Source organism: Cavia porcellus, unplaced genomic scaffold (genome assembly GCF_034190915.1).
Source record: "Cavia porcellus strain 051 isolate PalLab524CR breed Dunkin Hartley unplaced genomic scaffold, mCavPor4.1 scaffold_3, whole genome shotgun sequence".
Lineage (NCBI taxonomy): Eukaryota > Metazoa > Chordata > Mammalia > Rodentia > Caviidae > Cavia > Cavia porcellus.
The window spans coordinates 9,192,670-9,209,551 of NW_026947486.1; the positions used below are offsets into that span (position 1 = coordinate 9,192,670).

Here is a 16,882-nt window from a genome sequence, read left to right on the forward strand (position 1 = left end):
GAATTAGCATTGCAAGAGCCAGAACATGATGGCCTCTGGCTAAAACCCATTTGATCTGGAAATATTTAAGGGAACACTTTTAAGTATAAAACAGATACAGTTACTTAATTTTCATATAGTAATGAAAATTAATACTAGTGTGATTTTCATTTTTACTTTTCATTATGAAATTTTTCAAGTAAATAGAAAAGTAAAAATGTTAGCATAAGGAGCACACCAATGCCTCTGATATCAAATTGCAGTTATTAATATATTGCATTCCCATTAATTTGTTGATTGTTTTGTTTCTATATTGTTTTAAATGTTTATGTTATTTTATTTTAAAGAGGATAAAACAGAATAAAACCATGTCCCATTATTGTCAGGTCCTGAACAACAGAGTGGAAAAGGGGTAGGATTTCAAAGAAAGTTAAGTCCATGTGCACAAAATTTCATCCACTTTAAATTCTTCACTTTGCTTTGCCTGCAAGTTCCCTGTTAGAGAAGTTAGAGAGCTTAAACATCATGACTGAGATTGTGCCAATTCCTTATAATTTTGTTTCACACTTCAGATTTTTTTCAAAATACTTCTTTTTTCTTTTTCTTTTACTGTAGGCTTTGCACTTCTGGGTGGACACCCTTGCTTTCTTACCAGGCAAGATATTCATTTGGGTGTGAATGAGAGTCTCACGGACACAGCTCGGTTTGTAAATCTTTTCTTCTCTCCAAAATTTATTTCAGAAACTGGTGGATAATTTTCAGAAAGAAATCATGAGCTAAATAACAATTTCTCTCTCAGATTCCCATGTGTTATCCTCTATTTTACATCTTTTTGTTGTTATTGTTGTTGTTGTTTTGTACCAGGGATCAAATTCATGACCTCATGCTTGACAGGCAGGCACTTGTGCCACTGAGCTATAGCCCTGGCCCTCCATTTTCCCTGTATCTTTACCTGATGTTTGAAATGCCTCTCTCCTGTCCTCCAGCCACTTTTCATGGGTTAAGATCTTTTCTTTTTTCTTATCAAATTTAAAAGCATCTGAGAAGAAAATTTCAAACTTAGTATGACTCAGAAATTATCAAGCATGACTCCCACTTAGTAGTTAAGAAAATGGAGGTCCAAGAAAGTTGACATGTTCAATGACTTATAACTAGTTCATATCCAAATAGGCAATAATGTAAATAATTAGTATTTTGAACATTTATTGCATATAAAGTATTGTTCTAACTCAATTAATCATTACAACAACCTAAACAGGTTGGCATAAAGAGGAGAAACAACTTAATTAGAAATATAGCTGTTGTAACACAAAATCTCAGATGTCAATTCTTAACATAGTGCAAATATTCCTGATTGGTAAGAGAGAAGGGCAAATTATTTTAGTTCTGCAGTCATTCAGGAACTCTGGCTGAGAGTGGCTCTGCCATCTTCAACATGTGGCTTCCAGTATCACCATGGATTTTAACATCCAGCCAGAACCTAGGAAAAGAAAAGCATGAAGAAGACATACTTGATTCAAAGCCACCTTAACAGGGAGGTGGCACAATCATTCTTATTCATATTCCATTGGCAAATACTAGTAACTCACCCTCATCAAGATGAAAGGCTCTTGCCTTCTGACTCTCCAGGCAGGGCTCTCATCACTACAGCCTGTGTGGTTAAGAATCTATGGTAAATGTCTTTACTAACTTTTTTTCTTTTTCCCTCAGAAGAGATAATTTTTTAAAAGTATGTGCTATAAGTAATTCCTTGCAAGTGCTGTCTGCTTATTATGACAACTACTCTAGTATATACTAAAGAACTCATCTAATTTGACTTCCTAACATGATTTCAAAAAACTCACATTTAAACCTCTAAGTTGTTTTATTTTGGATGTGAGAATGACATTAAGAAGTGGTCTGATTATCTTATGAATACTATGGACAGAAAAAATAAATGAACACAAATTTTTGCGTGAAATATGTTGTTGCTGACTGAGGTTATAGTCACATAAATATATGCTTCTACAAAAATGAATCATACTTTATTCCAAAGCAAATATCAAAAGCAAGTTTAGAGATGAAGCTAGAGAAATTTCCGTGGTACTCCTTCATATAGGATCAGAACTATTTCAACTAAGTCATGTGTGAACCAGTGGTTGGAAACACATCAAGTTGAAGGAACAATTGAGCATTCAAAGAACAGTTAGGTAGTGCAGAGTGGCAGCAAAGTGAGGTCAGGGCCCATAAATCAGTAGAGTGGACGGATCCCAAAAGAAAAAGAGAAATAGCCAACCAAGACTGAAAGATTGGGATGAGAATAAATATATAGTTTTGTATAATTTCTCTCCATGCAATTCTCATTGAAAGTCCTTAAAAGAAGTCTGCATAAAACCTAATGAAAAACAATCTACTCATAAGTTCTAACGTAATTGTGGCCATAAAATTAGTTTCATTGCTACTGAAGTATATGAATCCATTAGATTGGATCCGTATAATTCTTTGTGACCACTTCATTTTATCCAAAAGATGGAATAAAAATAATAGTTACTCCCTAAGAATGTCTACTATAGATGATTTATGTTTTTTAATTTTAAAGAGATTAAGACAAAAGGGCAGAACAAAGTAGATCAGAACAGAACAATGTAAGCAACACAGTACTTGCAACAACACAACTGGATATTAAGAGTAGCTACCATGATGTCTCTTTCTTTTTTTTTTTATTTAAGAGGAAAAAGAGAAAAACAAAACGAAACAAAGCGGTGTAAGGTTACATACCTTCACATACAATAGTATCAAACATATAAAATAGTGTAAAGCCATTCAAGAGACTGAAAGTATTACAGGGCATTCGGAACCAAATAACAGAAAACTAACAATAGCTACTATATTATCTCATTTTGCATAGAAAATTAGCTTATACTATCACACATATTAAAATCAAATAAGACACAACATGATAGAACCAATGGAAACAGAAAAACAAAAGCATGGTAGGACTTCAAAGCAAGATAATATTAAATCAGCAATGTCTGCCATAATGTCTTGTTTTCTTCAAAATAGCTGTTCATACAATCACACATAATAAAATCAAACAAAACAGAAACAACCCATTCCAACTAATGAATGGAAACTTTATAAGGCTTCAAAGAAATGTAATGGGGAACATGATTACCAGAAAATCTTATGAACACTTACCATTTCTTACACTAGGGAGAGTATATATACATGTGCCTTTGATTTATTTCACTTAGGAGTATGGTCTCAAGTTGCATCCATTTATTTATAAATATCTCAATGTGATCATTCTTTATAGCTGAGTAGTACTCCATTGTATAAAAATACCACAACTTTTTTATCCATTCCTCAGTTGATGGACACTTAAGTTGTTTCCAAGATCAAGTTATTACAAATTGTGCTGCTATAAACATGGGTGCACATATATCACTGAGGTATGATGTTTTCAGTTCTTCTGGGAATATGCCTAGAAGTGGAATAGCTGGAGCAAATGAGACTTCCAATCTGAGCTTTTTGAGAAATCTCCAGACTGACCTCCACAATAGTTGCACCAGTCTACACTCCCACCAACAGTGCAAAAGAGTTCCTTTTTCCCCACAGCTTCTCCAGCATTTGTTGTTGGTAGTTATCTCGATCCTGGCCATTCTTTCAGGAGTGAGATGGAATCTCAGTGTGGTTTTAATTTGCATTTCTCTAATGACTAATGATAATGGACATTTTATGTGTATTTATTTGCCATTTGTATTTCTTCATCTGAGAATTGTGTATTCATCTCAGATGCCCATTTTTGGATGGCATCTTTGAATTTTGGGTGTCTGATTTTTTAAAAATTCTTCATATGTTTTAAACAGAAGTGCTTTGTCTGAGGGACAGTTCATTAAGATTTTTTCCCAGTTTGTGGGTTTTCTTTTCAATATGCTGGAGATTTCTTTTGACATGCAGAAACTTTTTAATAAGAGGTGATGCCAGTTGCTGATTCAGGGAAGTATTTCCCGTGCGGTTTGATTTCTGTTCATGAATTCTCTACCTACCCCTATGTCTTCAAGATTTTTACCCAATTTTTCTTCCAATAGATTTAGTGTTTCTGTTTTAATATTCAGATCTTTGATCCATTTAGATTTTAATTTAGTACATGGTGATAGGTATGGGTCTAGTTTTAGTTTTCAGCATATGGAGAGCCAGTTTTTCCATCACCATTTATTAAAGAGAAAAAAAATTTATTAAAGAGACTGTCGTTCTTCCAGTGAACATGTTTGGCCCCTTTACCAAAGATAGAAAGGCTGTGTGTGTTTGTAGTTGTGGTTGTATCTTCTAATCTATTCCATTGATCTTCAGCTCTGTTTTTATTTCAGTACCATGCTGATTTTATTGCAGTAACTTGTAGTGCAACTTCACATCAGGGATTGTGATGCCTCCTGCTTTGCCTTTGGTGCTGAGAATTGTCTTTGCTATTCTAGGTCTCTTCTGATTCCTATTTTAGGAGTGATTTCTCTATATCTATGAGGTATGTTAGTGGTATTTTCATTGGGATTGCATTGAATCTGTATAACAGTTTTGGGAGAATGGCCATTTTCACAATATTTATTCTTCCTATCTATGAGCAAGGGATGTCTTTCAATTTTCTGAGATCTTCTTTGATTTCTTTTTTCAGGGTGTTAGAATTTTCCCTGTATAGAGGAAAACTTCTTTTGTGAGATTAATTCCTAAGTATTTCCTGTTTTTGGATGCGAAGGGTGTGGCTTCTCTTATTTCTCTCTCAGTGATTTTGTTGTTTGTGTACAGGAATGCTATTGATTTTTGAGTAATGACTTTGTATCCAGCTATATTTAATTATTATATTTAGGAGTCTTACAATTATTATTATTATATTTATATTTTATTATATTTAGGAGTCTTTCAATGGGGTTTTGGGGGTCTTCTATGTAGACTATCATGTCTGCAAGTAATGATAATTAACTTCCTCTTTTCCTATCTTTACTCCTTCTATTTGTCTCTCTTGTCTAATTTCTTGGGCTAGAATTTCCAGTACTATGTTATTTAGGATCAGTGATAAGGGAAATCCTTGTCTTGTGCTTGATTTTAAGGTAAAGGCCTCCAGTTTCTGGCTATTTAATAAGATGCTGGCTATTGGTTTGTTGTAGATGGCCTTTATCATATTGAGATAAAGACCATCTATTCCAATTTTCTGTAAGGTTCTTAGCATGAATGAGTGTTGATTCTTATCAAAAGCTTTTTTTGCATCTATAGAAATGATCATGTGATTCTTACTTTTGCCTCTATTGATATGGTAGACTACATTTATTGATTTATGTATGTTGAACCATTCTTGCATGCCTAGGATGAATTCCACTTGGTCATGGAATATAATTTTCTTGATGATTTGCTGCATTCTGCTTGCCAGTACTTTATTTGAGAATTTTTGCATCTGTGTTCATTAGGAAATTTGGTCTGTAGTTCTCTTTTTCACTTGAGTCTTTCTCAGGTTTTGGTACTAGAGTAATATTTGCTTCCATGAATGACTTAGGAAGAATTGCTTCCCTTTTGATTTCATTGAAGAGTTTGAGGAGTGTCGGCATTAAGTCTTCTTTGTATTTCTTTGAATTTCTTTGAATTTCTTTGAATTTCACAGTGAATCTGTCTGGACCTGGGCTCTTCTTTGTAAATAAGGATGTAATTACATTTTCAATTTCATTAACAGAAATTGGGTTACTCAGCATTTTTACATCTTCTTGACCCAGCTTTGGTACTTCATATGTTTCTAGGAAATCTGTCCATTTCTTCTGTGTTATCAAACCTATGGGACTAGAAGCTTTTGAAATAGGTGTTGATGATCTTCTGTATTTCCACAGAGTCTGTAATGATTTCACCTTTTTCAATCCTTATGACATTAATTTGAGCTTTTTCTTCCCTTTTAAATAAGGTTGGCTAGGGGCTTATCAATTTTATTTATTGTTTCAAAGAACCAACTCTTTGATTCATTGATTCTTTGTATTGTTTTCTTAGTCTCTATTGCATTAATTTCTGCTCTGATTTTTATAATTTCCTCCCTTCTTTTGGCTTTGGGCTTGATTTGCTCTTCTTTTTCTAGATGTTTGAGGTGTAGTATCAGGTTGTTTATTTGCATTCTTTCTGTTTTCCTGATGTGGGAACTCAGTGCAATATATTTTCCTCTGAGTACCGCTTTCATTGAATCCCACAGATTCCAGTAAGTAGTATTTGTATTTTCATTTCCTCGTAGGTATTGTTTAATTCCTTCTTTAATTTCCTCTGTGTCCCACTGTTTGATCAAGAGTGTGTTATTCAATTTCCAGGTGTTTGTGAGTTTTTTGCAGTTTCCTTTATCATTAATTTCTGATTTCATGGTGTTATGATCTGATAAAATGCATGGGATAATTTCAATTCTTTTGCATTTATGTATATGTGTTCTATGTGCTAGTATATGGTCTATTTTAGAGAATGTCCCATGTACTGCTGAGAAGAATGTATATTCTGATGTTGTTGGATGGAACACTCTGTATATGCCTATCAAGTCCGTGTGTTCACAGGTGTGGTTCAGTTCTGTTATTTCTTTGCTGATTTTCTGTCTGGTTGATCTGTCCCTTGTTGTCAATGGTGTGTTAAGGTCTCCTGTTATAATTGTGTTATTGGTAATTTGATTTTTCATCTCTTAATACTTGCTTTTTATAGCTGGGTCTCTGGAATTTTGTGAACATATATCTAAGCTTGTCATCTCTTCCTATTGAAGTTTTCCCCAAACTAGTAGGTAGTGACCTTCTTTATCTCTCTGGTTCGTTCTTTGTTGAAATTCCCAGTGTCTGCAAACAGAATAGTTATCCCCACTTTTTTTGGGGGGTCTCTGTTGTATGAAGTATTGTTTTCCATTCTTTTACTTTCAGTATATATTTATTTTTGGGTTAGATGGGTTTATTGTAGACAGCATATGGTTGGATGTTTTTTCTTGATCCATTCTTTCATGCTGTTTCTTTTCATTGGTGAATTTCAATTGGTGAATTCGCATGGTGAATTTGAATGGTTTGTTGTTGACATGTTATCTTTCTGCTGTTGCATCTTTATCTTTCTATTCTGTTTAATGTTTGCCTTGCTTAGTAGTGTTTTCCATGTGTATCTAAATGTCTTTCAGTATTCTTTGCTGGTTTGGTTTGGTAATCATGAAGTGTCTCAGCTGTTCTTTGTCATGAAAATATCTTATTTTGCCATCCATTTTAAGGACAGTTTTTTAGGGTACATCAGTCTAGGTTTGAAATCATTTTCCTTTAGGTTCTGCAATACTTCACTCCATGCTCTTCTTGACTTCAATGTTTGTGTTGAGAACTCTGCTATGGTTCTGTTAGATTTTCCTGTATAGATGATCTGTCTTTTCTCTCTAACAGCTTTTAGTATTCTGTTCTTATGTTGGATTTCTGGGATGGTGATTATTATATGTCTGGGTGAAGTTTTATTTTACTTATGGATATTTGGAGTTCTATGTGCTTCACTAATCTTTATGTCAGTTTCTATTCTCATGTTGGGAAATTTTTAGCTATTACTTCTGTAATTAGCATCTTGATATCATTTTCATTTATTCCTATCAATCTTATGTTGTTTTTGTTTGCACCATCTTGCAGCTGATAAATTATTATTTCCTGATTCCTTGTTATTTTTAAAAGATCTTTCCTTTCCTGTACACTAGCTGCAATCTTGTCTTAGGGGTTTGAAATTCTATCTTCACTTTCATTGAGGCAGTTTTGACAACTTTCAGTGGAATTTCTGATTTCCTGTATATCTCTTTGAATCTGCATCATGTATTCTGTTTGCTTCTTATATTGTTCATCCAGGGATTCTATCTTTTTGCATTGTTCCTCTAATTTCTTAACTGTGTTTTCTTTAGATGTGCTCAGCATTTCTTTCATTACTTTTATCATTTCTTCTTTTACCTGGGAGATTGTTTGTAATTTTAATTCCTTTAAGGCTTCCCAGAGTTGCTTCTTTATTTCAGTTGCTATTATTTCAGGCATTTCAGGTTTATGGCATATATTTTCTTCTATGTACATGGCTCTTAGATTTCTTGGAATGGGCTGGAGGTCTGAGATTGCATTTTTGGTGTTTCATCTTGTCATTTTCTGTATTTCCGTGTTTCAAGTGATGTTCCAAAGGTTCCCCTGAGCGTGTTGGAAATCACCTCCTATGCCCTTGGCTCCTGGGACTTAATGGAGATGGCTGAGCGTGGTTCAGTTAGGCCTGCAGGATCTCCCATGCCATGTCTGGTGTTTCAGGGAGCTGGACAAGTTCCTAACCACTGTGAGTGATGGTCTAAAGCTCTCCCTAGACTATCGCTGATGCACTGGAACTCACCTCGTGTGCCCTCAGCTCCCCTAATTGAACAAACGTTGCTAAGCATCATGTAGTTGGGCTGCAAAATCTCTGGATCCTAGCCCAGTGTGTCTGGACACAGGGCAGGCACTTAATAGCTGGGACTGATGGTCTCAAACTTTTACCGGGCCCATGCCAGTGCGCTAGAACTCACCTCATGCAGCCTCAGCTCCCTGTGTTGGAAGAAGGTTGCTGAGGGTGGTCCAGGTAGGCTGGCAAAACCTGCAGAGCTTAGTCCAGTATGTCTGGAAGCTAGGCAGGCACTTAACTGTTGGGAGTGATGATCTTAAACTCTCCCCAGGCCCATACGAGTGCACTGGAACTCACTTCACACTGCCTCTGCTCCCCAGATTGGTGATTTATGTTATTGTTTCTAAATTTTGGTAAAAACGTTATAAAGTAAATATTATTGGACAAGTTTTACAGATGAGCAAACCATGGCTCAGAGAAATAATGGAGCTCAAAAGTTAAGTCGAGATTTAAATCATGCTACCATTTTTGATTTTTCTAATTAGCTCATAAGAAAAGCAGTGACTTTCATGAGAGCAGGTCCCCAAGACCACCTTGAGCTTCACAGGGCTCAACAAAGTCACACTTGTGGATATGGTTTATCACAACAAAAGATACCAGTCCCAATCAGAAAGGGAGAAAGACACATGTGAATTCCAAGATATTTGAGCTCAGCCTGTACGAAACAGCAGTTTAGTAAGAACCTTTCTCAGAATAAAAGAAATGAAAAATGGTGTAGTGTGGTGGTGGTAGCTAAACTCAATGTGAAAGCCCTTGCTCAAGTCCCCAGTATAAAAAATAGTCCAGGGTAAACCAGATTCAGACTTGCAAAACTCTTCCCCTAGTGGTATCTCATAGGACACACTTGATTCCTTTAGTGATTGGTTATGACAACAACGAGAACTATTGCCAACAAAAAAAGTTCATAAGTCACTCAGCACCTCTGGCTTTTATTGGGGCTGTGATATTGACACCCTCTCCCTGACATACACTCAAAATTCAGATCCACAAAAGGAAATCAGATATTTACTTTAAGCCAGACAGTTATTTAAAACATTAGGCATAGTGAACCACTCTTACCAAGCATGGGAATGGTGGAAACTTCCTAACTTGATGAGTTTTCAAAGGATAGCAGTCAGACCTACTATGTTAATGCTTCAGACAGGCAAATTGGAACAGTGGTGTTCTAATGTCAGCTCACCTACTTATTTACTTACCAGTGACCATCATAGGTAGGCATTTCTCTGGGATTATTTGCTTTTTCTATAAAATAAATTATCATCTCTATATATTCCAAAATGCATGTACAATATTAGATATAAAAGTTGTTCCTTAAACAAAAGTATGTCCTTGGGTAAACTATATATGGACAAAAACAAAGTAACTCTAATCAAGGCAGGTAAAGAGATTAATTCTAAAACTTAGTTTGGAAATTATGTTAGCAAACTTGTTAAAACATAGAATCCTGGGCCTGATGCCCAGAAATGCTAATTTTCCAGTTATGTTTGAGATGGTATATATTTACAAGTTTTTGAATGATTTTTATTTTAAAGAAGAAAACACAGGAAAATTAAGAAACAAACAATTATAAAAGCATAATGACAACAACAACAAACAATGGTGATATAAGATTTCAAAATGAGATGATAGAAATTTGAAAATGGTGGTTATATTGCACATTGTTATCCCCAAAATGATTGCTCAGGCTACCAGATACAGGTATGCAAAATTGATCAAACAACATAATTTCACTTTGAGCAGTTTCTTTCCCTTTAACTGTATCTACTGTAACTTTTGGATCTTACTTTGGTTTCTTAAACTAGGAAGACAATATGGTATTTACACATGAACATATGAGTGTGTTTTATTCCATTTATGAGTGTGGTTTCTAGCTGCACCCATTTACCTACAAAAGCCCTGGATTTATCATTTTTATGGCTGAGTAGTACTCCATTATATAAATATACCCCATCTTTTTTATCCATTCTTGAGTTGATAGGTGTTTGGATTGTAGCCAAGATTTAGCTACTACAAATTGTGCTGGTATAAACATGGGTGCACATGTATTGCTGTACTATGATGGTTTCAATTCTTCTGAGAAAATACCCTGAAGAGGAATAGCTGGGTCTAATGGAACCTCTTAATCATAGTGTTTTAAGGCATCTCCTTACTGATTTCCATAGTGGTTGTACCAGTCTAAACTCACACTAGCAATGGAGAAGTCCCCCAAAAGTCCACCAGCATTTGTTACTGGCTAATTTCTTAATGTTAGCAATTCTTTCTGGAGTGAGATGATATCTCATTGTTGTTGTAATTTGGATTTCTTGAATGACCAGTGATGTTGAATATTTATATATATTTATTTACTATTTATTTCTTCATCTGAGAATTGTATGTTCATGACAAATACTCATTTTTTGGATTGGGTCTTTAAATTTGGAGGGACCGATCTTTTCTTTCCTGTTCCCTAGCTGCAATCTTGTCTTCGAGGTCTGAAATTCTATCTACACTTTCGTTGAGGTGGTTTTGCCAACTTTTGATGGGATTTTTGATTTCCTGTATATCTCTTTGAATCTGCTTCATGCATTCTGTTTGTTTCCTCTATTGTTCATTCAGAATTTCCATCTTTTTGCATTGTTCCTCTAATTTTTAAACTGTCTTTTTTTAGATGTGTTTAACATTTCTTTCATTACATTTATGATTTCTTCTTTACCTGGGAGGTTATTTCTGTTTTGAGTTCTTTTATAGCTTCCCAGAGTTGTTTCTTTTACTTCAGTTGTTATCATTTCAGGAATTTCAAGTGTATGGCTTATGTTTTCTTCTGTGTCCATGTCTCCTACACTTGCTTGTGTTGGGCTGGAAGTTTGAGATTGCATTTTGCTCTTTCATTTTGTCATTTTCCTATATTTCTGGTTTTTGAGAGATGTTTCAAAGATTTCTTCATGCCCTGGGAATCACCTGGCCCACTTTTGGCTCCTGGGGCAGAGTACAAGCAACTTCTAGTCTCTTGGAGTTCGCCAGGTGTGGGCCAGGTAGGCTAGCAGGGACTCCTATGAGTCCTAGGGTGATTTCAGACTCGGAGAGTGGTCTTACTGCCTGGGAGCAAAGTTCCAAGGTTTCGCTGTGTGCTAGGATTCAACCCATGCGTGTTCAGGGCCTAGGCTATCCCAGTGATTCTGATGTAAGGGTAGCTGGACCAAATTTTGAGAGACCACATTTTGGGAGATGCAGGCAATCTTGGCTGTTGTGCTCTGCATCTGGGCTAGTAAAGTAATGATAAAGATAATTTCTATAGTTTCCTGATAACTGATTTTGAAGGTTGAATAGATGAGTGAAGTAAAATGATCCAAGATTTGTTACTCTCATAGCACATATGAGTGTGTGTGTGTGTGTGTGTGTGTGTGTGCGTGCCTATGTACAAAAGCATGAAACAAACTAGCTTCTGATTCAGAGTAAAGGAACAGATTAGGTATTGTACATATTACACTAAAGGTTGGCCCTCCAAGTGTAAATGTGTACAAGTCATTGGAATAAAAGTTCTTTGGTGAAATTGTGAGCTAAAGAAGTATAAGTGTGTATAACCTCAGTGGTTTAAAAAAGAGAGCTCCACAGTCTTCTTGTGGGAGAATTGCAGAAAGCTGTATCTTGAAGGCAGATACAACTATGATAAAAGAAAAATACGGATAGTATAATATTATAGGAGGATGGGATGGGATAGAGAATGTGAGAAAAGCGGATAGTGTAGATACTTGGAAAATCGGACGTTTTTCTCTGTAGACCATTACTACTCAATCTGTTAAAATATTAGAAAACATGCTGAAACTCAGAAATTCAATAAATCTAAGTTGAGTAAGACAAGAGGAATTCACTGCCTTCCATAGAAATAATTGAACAGGAGAAGTAAAGCAATGAATCTTAATGACACTTTCCCTACAATAGGTCCTGAACAACTCTTAGCAACTGCCTCCTTTGCTTTTTGTACAAGTTAAACTTTTAAGATGCAAGGGTGATGTTTAAATGACAGCAATTGCCCTTTCAAATCAAGAGAATAGTGTGCACTTGACATTGATTGATGGTGTTGTTTTTTCAATCTACCTGTCTGGCTGTTTGAGAGACCTGATAGAATAAAATGTGCCTGTGCATTTGGTACAAAAAGAAACAGGGAATTTAGTGAATGCAGCAATAGAAAGTAAAAAATAAAAAAAGCAAAACTAGGCAAGTCTTTTGAAACTGTTAAATGCAATTTCAAAAGCACAGTTTATTTTTACAAAAGACTTAATCATTTACTCATTCAAAAATAGTTATGGAATGACTAGTTTGTCTCCCAGGCATTTTTTAGCACTAAGAATAAAATGTTGATCAAGTCAAATAAGATGCTTGTTGGAGTGGAAGCACATTCTAGAGTGAGAAGGCTTTTATAAACAAGTAAATAAAGCATTCATAGGATGGCAGGTTGAAATAAGTGATATGATGAAGCAGATTCATTTGTCAGTCGGGTAGAGCCTACCTTAGATTGGGTGGTTAGGAAACGCCTCTCTGAAGAGGTGGCAGTCAAGTTGAGAACTCAATGAAAAGTCAGAGCCAATCATGAAAAGCTGTGGAAAGAGCACCACAGACAAATAACAGTGGCATAAAGCCAAAGACAGCAACAAGCTGGATATACTCAGGAAGAGAAGAGCTAACAATATTCTAAAATCTGCAAGTAAACATATCTTAAATCTGAAAATTACCACGTGCACACATGTAAAATACATACACATACAATATGTGCATATAGTAGATACAGATATAATATATCTTTGTATGTTTGTCTGTAGTCTTATCTACTAAAGGAAGGAAAAACAAAATCCAATCACAGAGTAAAAAAACCTAAATACTAAATAAAACCTAAACCCCTAAGTATTAAAAATGTACAGAAGATGTCTAGAACTTACTCATTCATCTTGCTTAACTGACACTTTATACCCACTAAACAGCAAGTCCCATTCCCCCTAGTAACCACTATTCTCTTTGCTTCTGGGTTGACTATTTTAGATACCTCATGAAAGTGAAATCATGCAGTATTTTCTATGACTGGCTTATTTCATTTAGTGTAATGCCTCCAAGGTTCATCTTTATTTTGGCATAAGGTGGGATTTTCATCTTTTTAATGTTGAACAATATTACATTATATATATATATATATATATATATATATATATATATATATATATATCACATTTTCTTTCTCCATTCACCTGACAATAGACATTTAAGTTGTTTCCACACTGTGGCTGTGGCTGTTGTGAATAATGCTGCAAGAAACATGAAAGTACAAATATCTATCTCCTCCAGATCATGATTTCAATTATTTTGCATAAGTACTGAGAATCAGTGTCACCAAATCATATGGTAGTTCTGTCTGTAAATTTTTGAGGAAACCACATAATCTTTTCCCTCACTGCTATACATCATCACATTCCCATCAATAGTGTACAAGTGTTCCCTTTGTTTACACTCTCACTGACCTTTTGTCCTTTTAGTAACAGCCATTCTAACAGGTGCAAAATGATGGCTCAATGTGGTTTTGATATGCAGTTGCATGCTGGTTACTAATGTTAAGCACCTTTTCATATACCTGTTACCTATCTGTATGTCTTTTTTGCAGGAATGTATATTCAAATCTTTTTTCATTTCTTAAAATATGTTTTATTTTGCTGTTGAATTTTAGAAGTTCCTTAAATATTTTAAATATTAAAAACTATCAGATAAATGATTGCTGTGTTCATTGGAATAGACTTTCAATTTGACTGGCTTTGAGACCTTCCCAGGGGATTAGTAGAGCACACATCTGTTTGTGTCTGGGTGACTCATGGAGGCATGACTTTGAGTAGTATATCTGCTCTGCTGCCTCTTTCTCTCTGGCACTGATCCTGTACTCTATTTTCCAGCCTCTGTGAACTCAGCAGCTTTGTTCCACCATGCTCTTCCTCTGTGATGTTCCTCAGTTGATGACAGCTGATTGTAGGCTGAGTCCTCTGAAACAATAAATTAAGTTAAACTGCTCCTCCTTTAAATTGACTGTGTCAAATATTGTGTCCCATTATTAGGAAAGCTGGCTAATAACATTGTATTTTCATCCTTCCTGTTGATTGCCTTTTCACTCTAGTGACTCTTTTGCTGTGCAGAAGCCTTTTAGATTACATGTTAAATATTCTTAGCATAATAAAAATATCTTATATTTAGATTCATGATTTTAAGAACTAGTTCACAATAAACAAGTATCCCCAAACAATTCCACAATTAAAGAAATAAAAATAGTGCCATTTATTTTTCCTTCAGTTATAATAATAAAACTTGTTAACTGGTTCATTGTACAATGTATTGTGAATGAATTCTCCCTATCTAAGTCTGAGTTGAATACCATATAATATGAAGGTGAGTGAAGGGAAGCACAAAGTTGGAAATTTTCACTGATGTTTTGGAAGAGCTAATGTGTTGCAGATCTCTAAGATTATTTTTGTGTTCAACAATTCATTAGGAAGAATCAAAGTCTTTAATATACTATTATAATCAGGGCTAAGATTTATTTCAACTAAAAAATACAAATCAAAATCACAAAGGGAAGGTTGGGGCTACAGCTTAGTGGTAGAGCACTAGTCCAGCATGTACCAAACCTTGGTTTCAATCTTCAGTACTGAAAATATTTTTAAAAATGTATTCACTTTGAAATCCAAATGAGCAGTAACTTCTGGAGTACTATAGAACTATGATCAATTGTTTTTCCAAAGACAGCCATAAAAGTGTCTCACAAGCTGGGCATAGTGGTGCATCCCTGTAATCCCAGCTACTTAAGAAACCAAAGCAGAAAGATTACACATTCTTCCATCCTTGGAAATTTAGTGAGACCCTGTCTCAAAATTAAAACTAAACAAAGACTGGAATGTGGCTCAGTGGCAGAGCACTTTAGCATGCTCCAGGCCCTGAGTTCAATTAATAGTTTTAAAAAATTAATGAAAGGAAAAGACACATGGTTTAAAGTCTGAAGGAATTTGGGGACACATTCTCAAGTCTTAGTCCAATGGAATTATTACCAACAAATTTTAACCCCTTCCTTGCAGAAGGAAGCCCCTCCAAAGAAGAATCTTTTTACACACAGTGTCGTGAAGCCAAAAATCAAAACTGAAGCTGAGCACCAACAGCAAAAGTTTATTTTGTGGCCTGAGAATGGGGAATGGGAAATTTAGTCTGTAAATCAATCCCTCAACCCACTGGGATGGGGAAGACATAGATACAGGGATAAATACATGAGGGGGAAAAGTTATGTTAATACAGGGGAGGAATAGTCATGTTTCCTTTTTTCCTGAAATAGACAAAGGTTTCTCCAAAAATTTCAGGTACTATCATTTTTTTATTCCTTTTGTAGTATGGTACTTCCTGTCATGGCAGTTGATGGATGTGTCACTTAATATAGAAGTTGGATTATACAGTAGTGTGAGATCTTCCAGAGGTCATTTGAGCAGGCATTTTGGACCTGGATAGTTTCAGCCAATTACCATGAAGAGGAACTTCTAACTGTCAAGCACTGTGTTCTTAAAGAAAAACATAGGGTGGAGTAGTAGGCAATCTGGGCCGTGTCGATACCATGCTTTACTGTGTAACAGGGTTGCACAAAGTGCACCTAATTTCTTCAACAATCTGGTCCTGGAGTTTCTTCATTTTTAATTGGGGACTGTCTTCATAGCACAGACCCAAATTCCAGACTTCCATAAAAAAGGTCTTCACTATAAATCACAGTGTGTATACCCTTATCAGTTCTGGGAATGATAGAAACTCTGTAAAGTCCAAGTTCCCAGATACCAGGCAAGGGCCACCCCATGGTTAGTATAACCATCTCAGTACTGCTATATTACCTCCTCACAACTGAGCTCTCATTGCTCTTTTGGATTTGGCCATCTTTCTGCTATTTAGATAACCTCTAACTGGCAAGGCAGTGTACCCTATACCTGTGAGAGGACACTAGTAAGATCTGGGTAGCTTCCTCAATTTAATATAAATCCCTCGGGGCCCAGGCTCCAATCAAATAGAATCAACTCCATGCTCACTTTCCACTTCAGAGCAGTTTCTCTTAGCAGCTCTTTCTACCCCTTAACATGTCAGAAATCAAAAAATGCATGCATATACATCTATTAATTCCCTGGTACTGTACTGTGTTAAGAGCTGGATATTTTTTTTTTTGGTCTTTCTCTGGGTTTGTTCATTTAAATAGAATACTAAAAGTGACACCTCAGAATGATTCAAATCACTGATTCTTTAGAAGTTTAAAATCAGATGGAACTTAGCAACTGCAATGGGACATTATCACTCCAGTTTCAAGGCTATGTGTTTTTTCCATAATGGTAGCTGTTCATACCTAATGTTCTGAGTGCACTATTGAAAGGTGCATAATAGCTTCACAGTCATTTTCACTTTAATACAGTACTTAGTAATACAGCTTCAGGAACCACATGTGTGAAAGGCTCCATATAAAACCAACTAATGTAATGTT

The 16,882-nt window shown here is 35.5% G+C and overlaps 1 protein-coding gene across 1 annotated transcript in view; it reads left to right on the forward strand.

Annotated features, from left to right (window-relative positions):
* Positions 1-16,882, forward strand: part of Otc (ornithine transcarbamylase) — a 74,674-nt gene that overhangs the window by 19,620 nt on the left and 38,172 nt on the right. Inside the window, exon 4 of the mRNA XM_003469339.5 lies at positions 595-682. Coding sequence (XP_003469387.2) covers positions 595-682 — 88 coding nt within the window. The remainder of the gene's footprint in view (positions 1-594; positions 683-16,882) is intronic.